General features: G+C 43.8%; 1 protein-coding gene across 1 annotated transcript; it reads left to right on the top strand.

Annotated features, from left to right (window-relative positions):
- Positions 1-4,977: 4,977 nt before the first annotated feature.
- foxf2a (forkhead box F2a) lies at positions 4,978-10,002 on the top strand. The gene is made up of 2 exons (XM_017717634.2): positions 4,978-6,458; positions 8,413-10,002. The coding sequence occupies exons 1-2, from the start codon at positions 5,504-5,506 to the stop codon at positions 8,589-8,591; spliced, it is 1,134 nt and encodes a 377-aa protein (XP_017573123.1). The 5' UTR covers positions 4,978-5,503; the 3' UTR covers positions 8,592-10,002.
- The last annotated feature ends 8,105 nt before the right edge of the window (positions 10,003-18,107 follow it).

Consider the following 18,107-nt stretch of genomic DNA (forward strand, 5'->3'; position numbering starts at 1 on the left):
AAAGGTCCATTCTGAATGAACGGGGTTCGCACACGTCAGAATACGCCGCGCACACGAGCGCATGGGTGTGTATCTTCAAACGGGAGGTTAACGGTGAACTCGCAGGTCTGAGCGCTGCGCAGTGTCCACTCATCTGACGAGTTCATCAAGGTGTCAGCAAAGCCAGAACAGCTGGCTGAGTTAGCCACGGTATCTTAAAGGGCAGCGCTTTCACGCCTACTTCACGAGTTAAGCCATTCGGAGAGGTTTGGCGTGGAATGCTCCGTTCTACCTAGTCAGAGTGGTGGTGGTGGTGGTGGTGGTGGTGATAGGAACCAGACGCCCCCCTCTAATCACTAATATGCTGCTTGATGTCTGAAACATTGTTTTATGGCAGTTTTAAGAGGGTTTTGACCCATTCGTCACAGAAAGGCAGGGTGTGGTAAGGCCAGCTAGTCCCCAATGCCAACCTGGTTATTCCTATTGTACCATCACCCACAGATGGAGGTGTAGCGTAGGTGTAGTAGGTTGACGGGTGGTTTTGGACAGTAAATGAAATGACTGTGTGTGTTGCACATTGTGGCCCCTGGTTCCTGTGAGTTTCTCACATCGGGCCACTCTGAAGGACTTTGTTTACATCTCAATGAACCAACTGGGTAAACGTGTGCAGAAATGGGGGGAAGCATCTCTTTGGCGTTGATCATCGTTTGACATTGAACTGAAATGAATGTTGTGTTGAGATGAAATGAGCTCGCCTTAACGGCGCGCGCTGTTTAGCCCTGCAGCTGTGAGTCCGGTCTTCTACACCGTTTCATCAATGACCCTTTTGGCTTCAGGAGTATAGATAAAAGCAGCTCCACCTTCCAGATGGTCAGGCATTGCCCTCTCCTCACTAACATCTTACCACCAGGTTTGTTGGACTTCGCCAGAGTTTTCTTATTTTTTAAATGATTATTCGCTTGCAAAGCAATGACGGGTCAATCCTTGTTTTGCAAGCGATCAATTAGTGCGGGATGATATTAATGTAGAACGCGGAGGGGAAACATACGAGACAAAATCATACGAGACTAAATCAACAAACAAACAAATAAACAAATAAACAAACAAATAAACAAACAAATAAATAAATAAATAAATAAATAAATAAATAAATAAATAAATAAATAAATAAATAAATCCAGAAGTCAAGCCAGCCTTCTTAATACATCAACCATCTACAGAACTGGAGATTGTTGGAGATGTTAAGATGTTATGGTCTTTATGGTCTAAAATACCCTTTAACCAACCGATTAACCCACAAAATAAATAAATAAATAAATAAACAAACAAATAAATAAATAAATCCAGAAGTCAAGCCAGCCTTCTTAATATATCAACCATCTACAGAACTGGAGATTGTTGGAGATGTTATGGTCTTTATGGTCTAAAATACCCTTTAACCAATCGATCACCCCACCAAATAAATAAATAAACACATAAATAAATAAATCAACAAATCAACAAACAAATAAATAAATACATAAATAAATAAATAAATAAATAAATCCAGAAGTCAAGCCAGCCTTCTTAATACATCAACCATCTACAGAACTGGAGATTGTTGGAGATGTTATGGTCTTTATGGTCTAAAATACCCTTTAACCAATCGATCACCCCACCAAATAAATAAATAAACACATAAATAAATAAATCAACAAATAAATAAATAAATAAATAAATAAATAAATCCAGAAGTCAAGCCAGCCTTCTTAATACATCAACCATCTACAGAACTGGAGATTGTTGGAGATGTTATGGTCTTTATGATCTAAAATACCCTTTAACCAACCGATCAACCCACAAAATAAATAAATAAACAAACAAATAAATAAATAAATAAATCCAGAAGTCAAGCCAGCCTTCTTAATACATCAACCATCTACAGAACTGGAGATTGTTGGAGATGTTATGGTCTTTATGGTCTAAAATACCCTTTAACCAACCGATCACCCCACCAAATAAATAAATAAACACATAAACACATAAATAAATAAATAAATAAATAAATAAATAAATAAATAAATAAATCCAGAAGTCAAGCCAGCCTTCATAATACATCAACCATCTACAGAACTGGAGATTGTTGGAGATGTTATGGTCTTTATGATCTAAAATACCCTTTAACCTACCGATCAACCCACCAGATAGATTTAAAATTAAACAAGGCCAAATGAACGGCTGAAGTGAGAACTGAGCTAAATGAAAACAGCAATGTCCCCACAAATGCACAAATACATGTGCCCATCTGAAACGTGCCCAGTCAGTATAAACGCATCCAAGCTTTTCGTGGAGCTGAGTAAACTTCAGAAACCAAAATCTGGCATTTCCAGCTGAGGACTGGAGCGCGCCGCCTGCACCCTCCACCTCTGCTGACCGGCAGAAAGCGCTGCGCAAATGACCCTGAAGTCGTTGTGGTGCCTGAAGCCTGGGCTGCACAGCCGACGCACAGGTGAGCGCTCAGGATGAAAGAGACAATGCTGCAGCCTACAGGTAACAGCGCAGACCTGCCTGTCTACAGCGGCGATGAGTCAGGCTGTACTTACACCTCGTCATTTAAAGGTCCAGAACCCTCTTCTCATCCTGAACACCAGGCCAAAGACCCAGAGCCAGTAATACAGCCCATGATTTGGCCTAATGCTCTTATTTCTCACGCATATTTTCATAGGCACTGGTTCTCACGCGTTCATAGATACAGTATGTGTATCAATTGCTGTGGTTCAGTTATAACCACCATGTTTCTACTCTTATAGCAAAAGCCATCTGACATATACATGAGATTAAAAATCTGTGCGTGAACGTTTAATGACGAATTGACCACCCAGCAGAAACGGTCCACCCTTTGAATGCCGTCGATGTCTTTATTTGCATCTTAAGCCCACCTTAGTGAGAAGCGTGCAGTCATTATTTCAGAAATACAAACCAGAAGGAAGCTTCTTCGTTGCAGTGGGACACATTTGCAGGTGTTTTGCACTTTAAATGCTCAACACTGGCTCCAAAACGTCATCATTAACGTTATTAGACTATCTGTTTACTCAGTTCTCCTCCATAAACAATAGTCTGGGGGGCGTAATTCACAGGCGCCTCTAGAAATGCAACGTTGTTTTTTTCCCCCCTTCTGCTCTCCGTCGACTTCTCCCTGAGAGTGGACACAGACGTATTTGGCTATTCGCTATTTATATTTTCTGCCCAGAAATACAAATATCCGCCTCGAGTCACGGGCAGAAAGTAAAAGCAGCGGTCCTGCGTCAGGAGGCCAAGGCGCATGCGCGAAGGCGCAAAGACGCAAAAGGAAAAATGTCACATTTTAACTAAAAGTAGGCTGTGTGTGTGTGTGAATGTGAGGGGCTTCACCAAAAATAGCCTAAGAGTCCAGCAGCTTTCGCTCTAACAATGTGATCCCACTTCGTGCGCGGACAGAGTTAAACTTTCAAAGTCTTTCCAGTGTTTCTTCTGCACCGAGCGAAGCTTCCTGAGCGCAGCGGGGAGATTCAGTTCTGATGTCGCCGGAAACTCGGTGGATATGATGCTCTTTACCTTTTATTGTTGTGAAGCAGAGGTTGATTTTATCTCCACATCCCTTCAGGGCTTGATAAGGGCCTTTGAAATCGGAGCTGCTCTTACGCATTCAGATCTTTTACGAGCCTCTGCTGACCACCATGCACTTGTTTCACCGCGGTCTGGACGTGGATAGACACGGCGGACGGCCTTACCTAATAACTGGGCACGTTCTCAATGCGTTCTCTACCCGTTTAGCACATCCTCGCATTTGAGCTCGTCCATGTAAACAGCCGCAATAAGACCCCAGACTCGTTGTAGCACAGCAGAAGTGGGACGAAGAGATAATTCACTGCTCTATTTATGGGACAGTTATTATGGCCTCGTATTATAACGCATAAAATAACTCAAAGTATCGTTACAACTATGTAATATGTTAAAAAAAAATAGCTGTTACATGTTATTACAATGTTATGCCCATGTTATTAGAGTATGTTCTTGTTAGTTACTTCCTATGATTGGTTTAGGAATCCAAAGGGTGTTTTTTCCCCCCACTATTTATTAAGTTATTGCATCTCAAAAATGTTGTGATATTTATGTTCGTCATTTAGATGGGGAATAATAATAATAATAATAATAATAATAATAATAATAATAATAATAATAATAATAATAATGCATTCTTCTTCTTCTTGTTATTTTTGTTCTTCTTCATATTATTATTAGTTTGCATTGCCTCGATTGGACCCCTATAGGTAATTAAGCCCACTTTCCACTATTAATTAGCTGGGCTCTGGTGGAGGATCCCGGCCCGGGACGGTAAACTGAAACTGCGCTGTGTGTGGTATCGCAGGCGGCTGATGGAAAAAGCCTGTTTCCACTCATGTCAAAGCCATTTATCCAGAACAGCCCTTTACAAGCATGTACACACAGCGAGAGACCCTCTCCACCGACCAACCCCCCCCCCCCCCCCCCCCCCCCCCTCCCTCTCCCGCTTCAATCCATGCATACCCTCTGAAGAGGATGCTCGAGCAAAACCGCCCTTAACTCAGATTCCGGATTAAGTTCTGTTCTCATGAACCTCTTCACAGTTTATGCCTATCTATCCGGGACACTCGGAGCTCCTGATGAGAAACAGGAGGAGACCAATTGCAGCTCTCAGCCTCCTCCATCCAGCAACATCTTCAGCTCCAGCGCTCTGGCGTGTGGCGCTGTTGACTGAAACGTCCAACCTGGGGCTTTTGACAAATGGCCTTATTGCGTGTAAGAGGGCGGTATGTATGTGGAGGTGGGCGGGGGGGGGGGGCAGTAGGGGTAAGACTCTGCACAAACTCTCTGCTGGACTGATGGCTGGACGTGGGCCAGTCTTGGAAAAAGAGTGGGGGGGAGGGGAGAGGGGGGGGGGGGGGGGGCTGGGTCTACGCTGTCCATGGCGATTTCTTGGAGGGATTTAGTGAGGATCTAGATGGGAGGAAGGGAGGAGGGGAGGGGGGCAAGAGAGAGATTTACGAACTGATAGGTGGTCGCGTTTTGTTTGGCCGCGCGGCTGCGCGCAGAAGAGGGTCCCGCAGCAGTGAGTTTCCTCCTCTCTTTAAGGGCTTGCTTAGTCCTCGCCATGGCCACCAAGACAGCAAGGACGATTGGCAGTCTAGGGGACACGTAGCTGGAGCTACAGCGGATCCAAACTGGGCGCATAAATTTACCCGTTACGCACCGTTTTTTTTTGCGCATTGACCTCGCTAGAAACAACACACAGCTTTTAAGAGACATTTTGGAGATACAAGGCGCGTCCAGATTTTGGCTTAAATCAGCATTTTCGCGTTTGAACTCAGCTGTTAAAAACTGCTTTGAAGATACATTTGGAGATACGGTCGAGAAGAATTTGGCTTCATAACGAAAGCATCCCAACTTCATAGTGATTGGAAATCTGGTCATTTCCTTCTTTTTTGAGGTTCTTTGTTTGTTTGTCTGCATCCTGGATCACGCAGCGATGACCACCGAGACGTCCCAGCAACAGCTGGACCCACCGCCTCCTCTCCGCTCGAGTCCCGTGTCAACCGGATCGCTTCACTCGGCGCTCCAGAGCTCGACAGCGGCAGGGACGACGGCAGGCGCCAAAGCCAAAAAGTCCAACTCGGGCATGAGGCGTCCGGAGAAACCGCCGTACTCCTACATCGCCCTGATCGTGATGGCCATCCAGAGCTCACCCACCAAAAGGCTCACGCTCAGCGAGATCTACCAGTTCCTACAGGCGAGGTTCCCCTTCTTCAGGGGCTCCTACCAAGGCTGGAAGAACTCGGTGCGCCACAACCTGTCCTTGAACGAGTGCTTCATCAAATTGCCCAAAGGCTTGGGCAGGCCGGGCAAGGGCCACTACTGGACCATCGACCCGGGCAGCGAGTTCATGTTCGAGGAGGGCTCGTTCCGCCGCAGACCGCGCGGCTTCCGCAGGAAGTGCCAGGCCCTGAAGCCGGCCATGTACCGCGTGATGAACGGCATCGGCTTCGGCGCCCCAGTGCTGCCCCAGAACTTCGACTTCCAGTCGCCGCCCGCCTGCCACGCCAACGGCTACAGCCTGGACGCCATGGCCAACGGCTACGGCTTGGACGCGATGGCCACCGGAGCGCCGCATCACGTGCCTCACGTGTCGCCCGGCCCGGGATCCGCGTATATGACGGCGTGCCAGGTGACTCCAGGTGGAGAGTACGGCCCAGCGGACAGCAACAGCAGCCCACTGCATTCCTCCACGGCCGTGGCAGGGGCTCTGGAGTGCCCGTCCGCGCACTGGACTTCGACCGGCGTGGCCCCCTACATCAAACAGCAGCCGCTGGCCTCCAGCAGCAGCAGCAGCCCGACCTCCTCCGCGCTGCACTCCGGCATGTCCACCTATTCACTGGAGCAGAGCTATCTGCACCACAGCGGCAGGGACTCGACCGATATAGCAGGTAAAGTCGCCACGATCCACAGCTTAGAAACAACCGCTCTTCACGCAGACTTCACCAGTGGGTTACAGTTCTGGAGGCTTAGGTAGTAAATCATAGGTCCCGATATAGACTGCGATGATTTCAATGGTGCGTAACTGCAGTGTGTGTCAAATAATAATAATAATAATAATAATAAAAATAAAAATAAAATAAATACATAAATGAATAAAGCGCCCCATGATTAACGTTTGAGGCGTCACAGCAAATGTTAATTTTTTATAACTTTATAACTAATTTATAACTTTTTTTCTTGGTTGCACTCATAATAATAAATAATAATAATAACTATTCTCTTAAATGTTGATCTCCCAGACAACTTAATAATAATAATAATAATAATAATAATAATAATAATAATAATAATAATAATAATAATAATAATAATAATAATAATTTTTCCCAATTTACTTTTTTGACCCCAGACTAAAACTATTCTGGCTAGACTTCACACACATGTAAACAATCGTCTATATCTCACCGTGTTTTCTTCCGATGCCAAAGCCATACCAGCCTATTTAATTGAGCAGATCGTCGCTGGGTTTAGATCACAAACGAAAGGCCACATTGTTCACAACCCCCAAGACAGGCTAATTACAAAAGAGCTAACTCGGCGAATGCTTTCATTTAAGACCACCGTGCACTTCATGTAACTGAATCGCCAACGTGCAGCAATACAACAGACATCTCATCACCACGCCGCATTGCTCTAATCTTGGAAAACAAAAGGCCCAGGCCACAGAGAGCCGCAGGCTTGTGAAAATGTCTCGAGATGAAAATATACACAGCTGCAATTCCGAGGACCCCCCTTTCCCCCCACCCCACCCCAAATCCATATAAAAGCGTTTCAGACATAAAACACTCATCCGCACTGATTTTAAAACCACGCAACTGCAACACATTCAATCCATCTCCAATGGCATTTTCACTGATTTTAACAGGGTTGTAGGCATGCAGTGCCAATAGTCCTGAAACAACGTTGAATAAGAAAAGCCACCTTGCTCTAAAGAACTGGTTGGGAATTTTTGAGAACAGCGTTCCTCTCATCGTTTCTTAACCCCGAACTCCAGGGTTAAGCAAACACCGTCGTCTTTGCCAGCAGATTGGGGATGAAAACCTAACACCAAGGAAGGCTGAAGAGGATTTTGGGGAGGCTCCCGGAGGCTTAGTGTCCTGTTAAACGTAACGCGAGGGCCGATTTTTAACTACTTAGGCACGCAGGCGATGGTCTGGGCCTTCTTCTGAGGCTTTAATGCCAAATAAGAGCTGCCAATCACCTGCAAGGGTTGTTTTCGCCGAATACGAGGTCTTGTAATGCCCCACCATGCAGCGTGAAAACTAAACACACCGAGCACTGAACCATCACATCTGGTGCAGGTCTCCTATGGGCCAACAAGGCCTCTGTGGATCACTGTGGAGCCATCAGAGTGAAGGCAAAGTGAAAGTGAGGTGGTCTAATGTTCTAGTGAACATACTTGATGTAAACTTGCGCGTCTGTTGATATTATAATCAAGAGGCTTTATTCTGGCGGCCTGTTTGGTGAACAGATGTACTGATATGCTAATCCTATGCTTATATGCTGGGTACGTCTCAGTAATGGGTGAACACACATAACTGGAATATCATTAAAAGCAATACAAATATACTAGTAACAGATAAAGACTCCAGCGGGAGGTGCGGTTAGGCATCACAACTGGCGTAGACTCTTCACAATATGTGAAAGATCCTCTGAGAGGCTTTTTATGTATAAACATGACAATACTGTCGAACCTGCTGAGGGGTTCTTTCAGAACCCACACGTGGTTCTTCCATGTTATCGCTCTCAAAGGCCCCAGCTGGCCATTTTCATTGTTAAGGCTGCTGCTCAGACCTTTAGAGAAGTTTGAAATCCTAACTGTGGTTCTGCCTTGGCTTGCAGTGGGAATACCTCGCTACCAGACGCATTCTTCTTCAGTCTGCGACAGAAAAGACTTTGTGTTGAACTTTAATGGCATCGCTTCTTTTCACCCGACCGCCGGCGGCTCCTACTACCACCACCATCATCATCAGCTTCATCACCAGGGCGTCTGTCAGGACGTGAAGCCGTGTGTGATGTAGGGCGGAGAAGGAAAGCCAGAAACGGGCCACGAAACGTGGACTGAGTGTTGGAGCAGGTCTGGTCTGCATGTCTGGGCCTGTTGAAGCCTCCGTTTGAGGGACACGCCGAAGATGCCTCCATTTACAACCGACTGAGGACACTCGTCTCAGAGTATAAGTTATGAAAAACGACGGAGTAGGCAAAAAAAAAAAAAAAACATGGGCCTGTGTTTTGGAGTTTAATACTTTTATAGTAATGCACTCTTTCTGGACGGTTCTGTGGTTCTTCGCATAGACAAATTACCACTTGGGAGCAACGCTTAGATATAATGGGGAGGGGGGTGGGGGGTAGTTTTGTGCACATCAACGACATACGTTTGATCGGCTCATTTATATTAAGTTCACTCTATAAAAAAAAAAAATAATAATAATAATGAAATAAAACCTTTGATAACCTGGTTGGCTCAACAGCCGGCCAGCTACTGTAAATTTACAGATCTTAATGTTATCTGAATCAAACTGGGCAGTTTAATTGACAAAAGAGGGAAAATTGCCATTAATAAAATAGACAGATTTTTTTTTTTACAGTGATTTGAAATGATCACACGTCTCTGTTTTGTTAAGACAAAGGTTTTATCAATAAGAGTGAAGCTGAGAAAGCGAAAATAAGGGACGTTAAAAGAGTAAACCCGACGGATATAGAGCTCCCATACTGCATATCAGAAATATGGAAAAATGGAAATTCAGAAAAAAACGGAAATTCAGAAAAAACGGAAATTCTGAAAAAAACGGAAATTCAGAAAAAACAGAAATTCTGAAAAAACGGAAATTCAGAAAAAAACAGGAATTCAGAAAAAAACAGAAATTCAGAAAAAACAGAAATTCTGAAAAAAACAGAAATTCTGAAAAAACGGAAATTCTGGAAAAAACTGAAATTTATAAAAAACAGAAATTCAGCAGGTCTTTAGTTGGGCATAGGTTCGCCACAAAAGCACAGGAGCCTATTTGCATGCAGTCCACCAAACTGAGAAGCCTGTCTTTTGTGATTGCTCTCCAACTTCTGAAACATGCTTCTTGGAAAACAGTTGTTAGCATTCTCTCTCTCTCTCTCTCTCTCTCTCTCTCTCTCTCTCTCTCTCTCTCTCTTTTCCTTTCTTTTCCATCGATAACCAGTAGCCACAGCAGCCGTCCTTTCCACTCTTTCTACAGGGTATGACTGTGTATGATGTTTATTTCCTTTCATTTCCAAATGTAAGACAGAAAGAAATGCATAAGGCAATTGTAACAGATAATTACTGACTGCACTTATTTTATTCCAGCAGCGCGGCGAAGTCGTGCAGGTGTTTCCCGCTCACCCTGCAGATTCTCCTGCGAGGCTGACCAAAAAAAAACGCATTTATGTACAGTTCAATAAAGACTATATATTCTCAAAGGAACTGCACGCACGCGCTTTTATTTTTGGGGTGTTCCTCACTGGGACGGTTTCGGCTCTCTTTAGGGATGAGAAGAGGCAGGAGATTCTTCCCTCATGTGTAACAAATAAAAAGCCTACGCGCTGAAAACGGGATTTAAATGAGCGGACTTGGAAAACGCGGAGGCTTAATTTGTCATTCTTTCTCGTTTTTATAGCAATTAAGTGACATAAACCGCTGATTTGTTAATAAAACGCATTTTAAACGCATTATTTACCAAGTTATGATGATCTTTATTATGAGGTGTTTACAAACAATGCAATAAACAAACAGAGGGAAGCTTTGAAGACTAGATGTTGACTCGCCTGCGTCCGTGGTTCTGATGTTCTACACTGTTCTCTGAATTTTGCTCCAACAGGCTATTCACGCGCGCGCATATGACTAGAACATTTAGCAGAAATTGCAATGCATGCTTTCAGTGATGATCGCAATAAACAACAACGACAGCACTAATAATAATAATAATAATAATAATAATAAACAGGATAAATGATCCTATTTGCAAAGGAAGCTGTTGAAAACAGTTAATCCGATATATTCCGAGCCCCCTACACTGAAACTGTGCGACATCGTTATTACATATTTATTAGCGTAGACCATAAACGGTCATTTAACGCTATAATAAATATTGCAGAGTTATATGGATGTGTACAAATATCTCCGCACGCTATTGTTTTGGATCAGCCAGCAACGCAATCAGTCAGTCAATAACCATAGAAAAATGGCCAAGTAAACAAACAAACAAATAAACAAACAAACATTTTATTTCAGACATGCCGTTTCAGGCGCGCTGCTCAGCTACACCCTCCGATAAAAGGGTCGTGCGCTCTGGCTGGGGTGGTACCGTCCAGGGAGCACCTACAGCGTTTAAGGCACACAGGTGCGCCGCTGAGGACACGTGGGTCGTGCTCGTCTGCACCTTAATAAATGAGGAACGCGTCTGCAGTGTTTTTCCTGACAGCGCGCGCTGGTGCCACGTCAGTTATTTAAAAGACCTCAGTCACCAGACGTTCTCGATGAGGGGTCTTCAGAGAGTCACCGAGGGGCCACAGATCTCAATGCCGTTAATTGCGGCAAAAGCACATTTAATTAGACCTCGCGTGATTTTAATTAGCGAACTAGTTGTTTCCCCAAACGAGACGAAGAACGGGGTTTGTTCATAGAGTTCATAGAGCATAGAGTCGGAGCTCTACAGCCTGCGGAGTCCTGTCAGCTCTTCCACGGGGCGATGTCTCCATCTACCGCTGAAACACCGTTAAGAGCACCCTCCACTGCGCTTCATCTAGCGGCCCGCAGAGATCGGTCAAGAGTAAGAATTTAGCCAGACGTGAGGCAAGAGGCAAAAAGAAAACACTCCAGAATAAAGTTGATCAGATCACAAAGAGCTTTCCAATTTGCTGTTTAATCAAAAGCCAAATCAAACATTATTATTATTATTATTATTATTATTATTATTATTATTATTATTGATAGTAATAGTAGTAGTAGTAGTGTTGGTAGTAGTAGTGTTGGCAGTAGTAGTAGTTGTGGTGGTAGTAGTGTTAATAGTAGTGGTATTAGTAGTAGTAGTTGTGGTAGTAGTGGTGGTAGTAATAGTAGTAGTAATAGTGTTGGTAGTAGTAGTAGTGGTAGTAGTAATAGTAGTGTTGGTAGTAGTGGTAGTAATGGTGGTATTAGTAGTGGTAGTAGTAGTGGTAGTAGTAGTGGTGGTAGTAGTGGTGGTAGTAACAGTAGTGGTAGTAGTAGTGGTGGTAGTGGTAGTAATAGTAGTGGTAGTAGTGGTAGTAATAGTAGTGGTAGTAATAGTAGTGGTAGTAGTGGTAGTAATAGTAGTGGTAGTAATAGTAGTGGTAGTAGTGGTAGTAATAGTAGTGGTAGTAACAGTAGTGGTAGTAGTGGTAGTAATAGTAGTGGTAGTAATAGTAGTGGTAGTAGTGGTAGTAATAGTAGTGGTAGTAATAGTAGTGGTAGTAACAGTAGTGGTAGTAATAGTAGTGGTAGTAACAGTAGTGGTAGTGGTGGTAGTAACAGTAGTGGTAGTAGTGGTAGTAATAGTAGTGGTAGTAGTGGTAGTAATAGTAGTGGTAGTAATAGTGGTAGTAACAGTAGTGGTAGTGGTGGTAGTAATAGTAGTGGTAATAGTAGTACACATACACAACAACAACAGTAATAATAATAATAATGATAATAATAATGATAATAATAATAATAATAATAATAATAATAATAATAATAATAATAATAATAATAATAATAATATTTATTTATTCATTGGTACAAAAATATGTTGGTCTTCTTAACTGGTTAATTAGGACCAAGTTTAGTCTAAGATGCCCTCCGTCATATCTGTTTCATTTCATCACCAGCCCTCACTGATGATTACACTCAATGTATCTTTGATTAGCCAACTTGGGTGCTGGACGATAGCTACACATACTGGCCTTTCACGAGGAGAGGCTTGGAAATGGCTAAATGAAAACAGTCACACAGATCATCACTACTTACTGCAGAAGTACTGTACTGTACTGTACTTACTGTAGTAATGTTACTATTTATTTCGAATTGAACAACTGTGTAAACGCTTTCTGCCCAGATGAATGCCTGAAACTACTGCACAGTGTATATGCAGGGTCTACTGCTGCCTACTACATAAATAAGCCTACGGCCCACTGCTGTATTCAGGTATTTACCAGCTAATCATTAAGGCAGGATGTAATGGGTTTGATCTGCTAATCAACTACAAAACCAATCATTTCTTATGCGATTATGGACTTTTCTGCTCATCCCTTCATCTTGGAGAGAACAAGCCTTACAATCTCCATTCACATCATCTTCCAGCAGAAAAATGTGAAAAGGATCTAGCCCAAAGCTTTTTTATCCTCTCAGTTTGATTCGTCAGGCCTGTCTACATCCAGCTCCAACTGAACAGCCTGGGATGCTTCAGAAATGTTCTGTTTTTAAGTTGGCTGTGGTCGTCGTCTTAGCCCTGTGTATAAATTCTACATGAGTTACATATTTTTTTCCAAAACCAGAGGTTACTTCAGTGCATCCCGAACAACAGTTATGGTCTCATCACAAATAAGTGACAGAGGAGGGTTACTTCACATAGCTGCTCTACAAGAGCCCCTCGGCCTCTTAGCATATCTAAGAATAAGTAAAGGCTTTTATCAGTTATGTCACTGTTTATAACAGTCATGTAAATGAACCACATTTAATTGTTATATTATCATTTTATTATAATAATAATAATAATCCCTCCATTTTCTAAGCTGCTTCTCCCTCAGCGTTGAGGGGGTTTCTAGAGCCTATCCCAGTGGTCATCGGGCAGAAGGTAATAATAATAATAATAATAATAATAATAATAATAATAATAATAATAATAAAAATAAATAATAATATTATTACATTTATATAGCGCCTTTCACAAATCCGAGGTCGCTTCTCATAGCAAGACAAAAAAAAAAAACTATACAGAGCAGGAGGAAGAAAAATGTACATTAAACAGAAAAGAAGAAAGAAGAAGAGCCTCCCTGAGGGACTGATTAAGAGAATTCCAGAGTTTGGGGACCATGGCACTAAAGGACCTCCCTCCCAAGGTGGAAAGTCTGGTGCGTGGAACAGCAAGTAAGTTATTGCTAGAAGATCTGAGAAAGTGAGAGGGAGTGTAAGAGGTCAGCAGTTCTCTGAGGTAGGGGGGAGCAGGTTATGTAAAGCTTTGAAAGTGAGTAGTAAGATTTTAAACTTTATACGGGACGGGACCGGTAGCCAGTGTAGCTGAGAGAGAACGGGGGTGATATGAGCTGAACGCTTAGTGTGGGTGAGAACTCTAGCTGCAGAGTTCTGACTGTACTGTAGCTTTTGCATAGACTTTACAGGGAGACCAACAAAGAGGGAGTTACAGTAGTCAATGTGGGACATAATGAAGGCATGAATCAGAGTTTTGGCATCTTTATCAGACAGGAACAGTCGGAGATGAGCAATGTTACGTAAGTGAAAGAATGCAGTCTTGGTGAGGAATTTGATGTGCAGATCAAAATTGAGTGATGAGTCGAGTTAAACACCGAGATTTCTAACGACAGGTGCAGACTTAACGAGCAGGCCATCAATACTAACTGAAAAATTGGATGACTTTGATAGTAGAGGTTTAGGGCAAATAATAATAATAATAATAATAGTCAAATTATTTTTGGACTGGATTAGCCTGATTCATACTGGTGTACCAAAAATTAACAGGAGCTCACATGCTGCCATCTACTGGCCGAAAATGTTTTTACAAGCACAAGACAGCTAGAAGTCAGCTTCTAAAACCCATATTCAAGGGTGTGGCACCAAATTTTGGGCCATGCGGACAGTAGTGTGTCCAGCTCCCCCCTTTCCTTCCACAAGAAAATAAGGAAGAAAATAATAAAAAGGAAAAATAAAAGGAAAATAGTATATAATGTTTTTATTATGCTGTATTTCTTTACTTGGTTGGTATTTATTTAAAGGGGAAACAGCCAACAGTACAGTAAGTGTGCTGTAAACCATCAACATTGCTGTAGTTCAGTACAAATGAACTGGTCTCTGTTCAAACCAACGTATGTAATTAGAGAGATGTTCAAAAGAGAAAAATCTTTTTCAAAATGTCATTTAATAAATTACTAGCTGCAATAATTCAATAAGTGACAAGTGATTATTCATCCATCCATCCATCCATCCATGCCAGCTGGGCAATATAGTCACGCCAGCGTATCCTGGGTCTTCCCTGCGGTCTCCTTGCGTTGGACTTGCCTGTGACACCTCCCGAGGGAGGCATCCAGGAGGCATCCTAACCAGATGCCCGAACCACCTCAGCTGGCTCCTCTCGACGTGGAGAAGCAGATGACCGAACTTCTCACCCTATCTCTAAGGGAGAGTCCAGACACCCTACGAAGGAAGCTCATTTCGGCCGCTTGTATTCGCGATCTCTTCGGTCATTACCCAAAGGTCATGACCCTAAGGGTGGGAAAATAGATTGACTGTTAAATCGAGAGCCTTGCCTTATGGCTCAGCTCTTTCTTCACCACAACAGACCGGTAAAGAGCCCGCATCACTGCTGACCCAGCACCAATTCGCCTGTCAATCTCCCGCTCCCTTTTACCATCACTCGTGAACAAGACCCCAAGATACTTAAACTCCTCCACTTGAGGCAAGAGCTCATCCCCAACCCAGAGAGGGCTCTCCACCCTTTCCCGCCTGAGAACCATGGCCTCGGATTTGGAGGTACTGATCCTCCGCTTCACACTCGGCTGCAAACTGATCCAGCGAAAGCTGAAGTTCGCGGCCTGATGTCCCCAATAGGACCACATCATCCGCGAACAGCAGCGATGTGACCTTGAGGTCACCAAACCGGACACCCTCCATCCCCTGACTGCGCCTAGAAATTCTATCTATAAAAATTATGAATAGAATCGGTGACAAAGGGCAGCCCTGACGGATTCCAACTCTCACTGGGAATGAGTCTGACTTACTGCCGGCAATGCGAACCAAACTCCTGCTTTGTTTGTACAGGGCCTGAATGGCTCGTAGCAAAGAGCCATGTACCCTGTACTCCTGAAGCACCTCCGACAGAATACCCGGGGGAACACAGCCGGATGCCTTCTCCAAATCCACAAAGCATATGTGGACTGGTTGGGTAAACTCCCATGCACCCTCCAGAATCCTGGAGAGGGTGAAGAGTTGGTCCAGTGTTCCACGAACAGGGCGGAACCTGCACTGCTCCTCCTGAATTTGAGGTTCGACTATAAGCTGGACTCTCTTCTCCAGTACCCCTGCATAGACCTTACCAGGGAGGCTGAGGAGTGTGATTCCCCTGTAGTTGGAACACACCCTCCAGTCCCCTTTTTTAAAAAGAGGCACCACCACCCCAGTCTGCCAATCATTGTCAATCATTGAACTGCGACCTAGGGTGTCCTGGCGCCATGTGCACTTATGGACATCCTTGTGTTCAAACATGGTGTTTGTGATGGACAAACTGTGGTTTGCACAGAAGTCCAAAAACTGAACACCACTGGGGTTCAGATCAGAGAGGCCATTCCTCCCAATCACTCCCAGTCCCCCAGTAGGACAATAGAGTCTCCAGGAGGAGCACTTTCAAGCACCCCTTCCAAGGACTCTAAGAAGGCTGGGTACTCTGAACTGCTGTTCGGTGCATAAGCACAGACAGCAGTCAGGACCCATTCCCCAACCCAAAGGAGTAGGAAAGCTACCCTCTCGTCCACCGGAGAAAACCCCAACATACAGGCACCGAGTCGAGGGGCTATGAGAAAGCCCACACCTGCCCGCCACCTCTCACCATGGGCAACTCCAGAAAAGAATAAAGTCCAGCCCCTCTCAAGGAGATTGGACCCAGAGCCCAAGCTGTGTGTTGAGGTGAGCTCGACTATATCTAGCCAGTATCTCTCAACCTCGCGCACCAACTCAGGCTCCTTCCCTGCCAGTGAGGTAACATTCCAAGCTCCTAAAGCCAGTTTCAGCAACCGAGGATCAGAACGCCAAGGCCCACGCCTTCGGACACTGCCCGATCCACAACGCACCGAACCCCTACTACTGCCCCTCCCATTGGTGGTGGGTCGATGGGAGGGTACAAGTGATTATAATTTCATAAATGTAATAAAACATTTTGGATGAAATAAAGATTAAAAATGTGGGTGTGGTCTTCCATATAATGCAATTCTCAACCGTTTCATTTTTGTAAATGAATTCAGAACAGCACCAGGCGATCGAGAAAGTGTGTGACTGAATTGCAGACTTTTTAGCAAGACTTCGGGCTTGTTTGAGATGAACTGCGCCTCGTCTCAGCCGTTGGTTAGAGTAGCTCATTTCAGTTGGAGGTGAAGTTGAGAAGAGAACTATCAGTAAATTATGCTATAATTAATGTAACAGACGTGTGTATTACAACACAAAAATAAAAGAAAGTTATATGAAGGAGTCACATTTGATGATATTCTCTACCTTTAGATATAAATGTTTTTAGTGATTTCAGTGGATTTCATATTCCAATTTAATGGACAATTGGATTGACAAGATTTACATGAAACTTAGAAGTTTTTGGAAAAATGAACTTTTTTGATTTTTTTAATAAGCATAACAGACCCAAACCAAAAACCTGAACATTTCCTGTGTTTCAGAAATGTTATTTCTTTCTATGATTGACTATTTTCATCCATGAGCTCAATCATTCCACCCATTTGTTCATTTTAGATATAGTACTGTAAACTGGTGTGTATGCTTTATGTTACAAAACTCTGATAATCGGAAATTGGCATTGTTTTCTGTATTTTAGGAGCCTCACAGAAGACCCAACAGTTGCAGCACCAGAAACTCAGAAAAGGTCCATTCTTTGCTTTGTGTCTTGTGTTGGTGGTGATAAATACATTACTTTTCTCAAAAGCTCTTTCATTTTATGCACCAAATACCCAGGATCCTGCACAATGAATAAATCAATAACTATCCATCCATCCATCCATTTTCTAAGCCACTTCTCCGTCAGGGTTGCGGGGGGGTGCTGGAGCCTATCCCAGCAGTCTTCGGGCGGAAGGCAGGATACACCCTGGACAGGTCACCAGTCCATCGCAGGGCAGACAGACAGACACAGACAGTCACTCACACCCAGGGGTAATTTAGCATGTCCAAATGGCCTGACTGCATGTCTTTGGACTGTGGGAGGAAACTGGAGAACCCAGAGGAAACCCACGCAGACACGGGGAGAACATGCAAACTCCACACAGAGAGGACCCCGGTCGCCCGGCCGGGGAATCGAACCTGGGCCCTCCTCGCTGTGAGGCGACAGCGCTACCCACCACGCCACCGTGTAAATCAATAACTAAATATACTTAAATAATAATAATCACATAAATTTCAACTGAAGAGGATGAACCAGCTGTTGTTTTGTTTGTTTTTTTCAGAAGGATGACTGTTCCCTTTCCTTTACAGGGAGATGGCACAGTGCTAAAAAAACCCTGGGTGTGGGGTCATTTTAATGTTCCACTCATTCACTCATTATCTTAACAGCTTATCCTCTGGGTTGTGGGGGTGCTGGAGTCTA

The sequence above is a fragment of the Pygocentrus nattereri genome, chromosome 2 (assembly GCF_015220715.1).
Source record: "Pygocentrus nattereri isolate fPygNat1 chromosome 2, fPygNat1.pri, whole genome shotgun sequence".
In the NCBI taxonomy this organism is placed as follows: domain Eukaryota; kingdom Metazoa; phylum Chordata; class Actinopteri; order Characiformes; family Serrasalmidae; genus Pygocentrus; species Pygocentrus nattereri.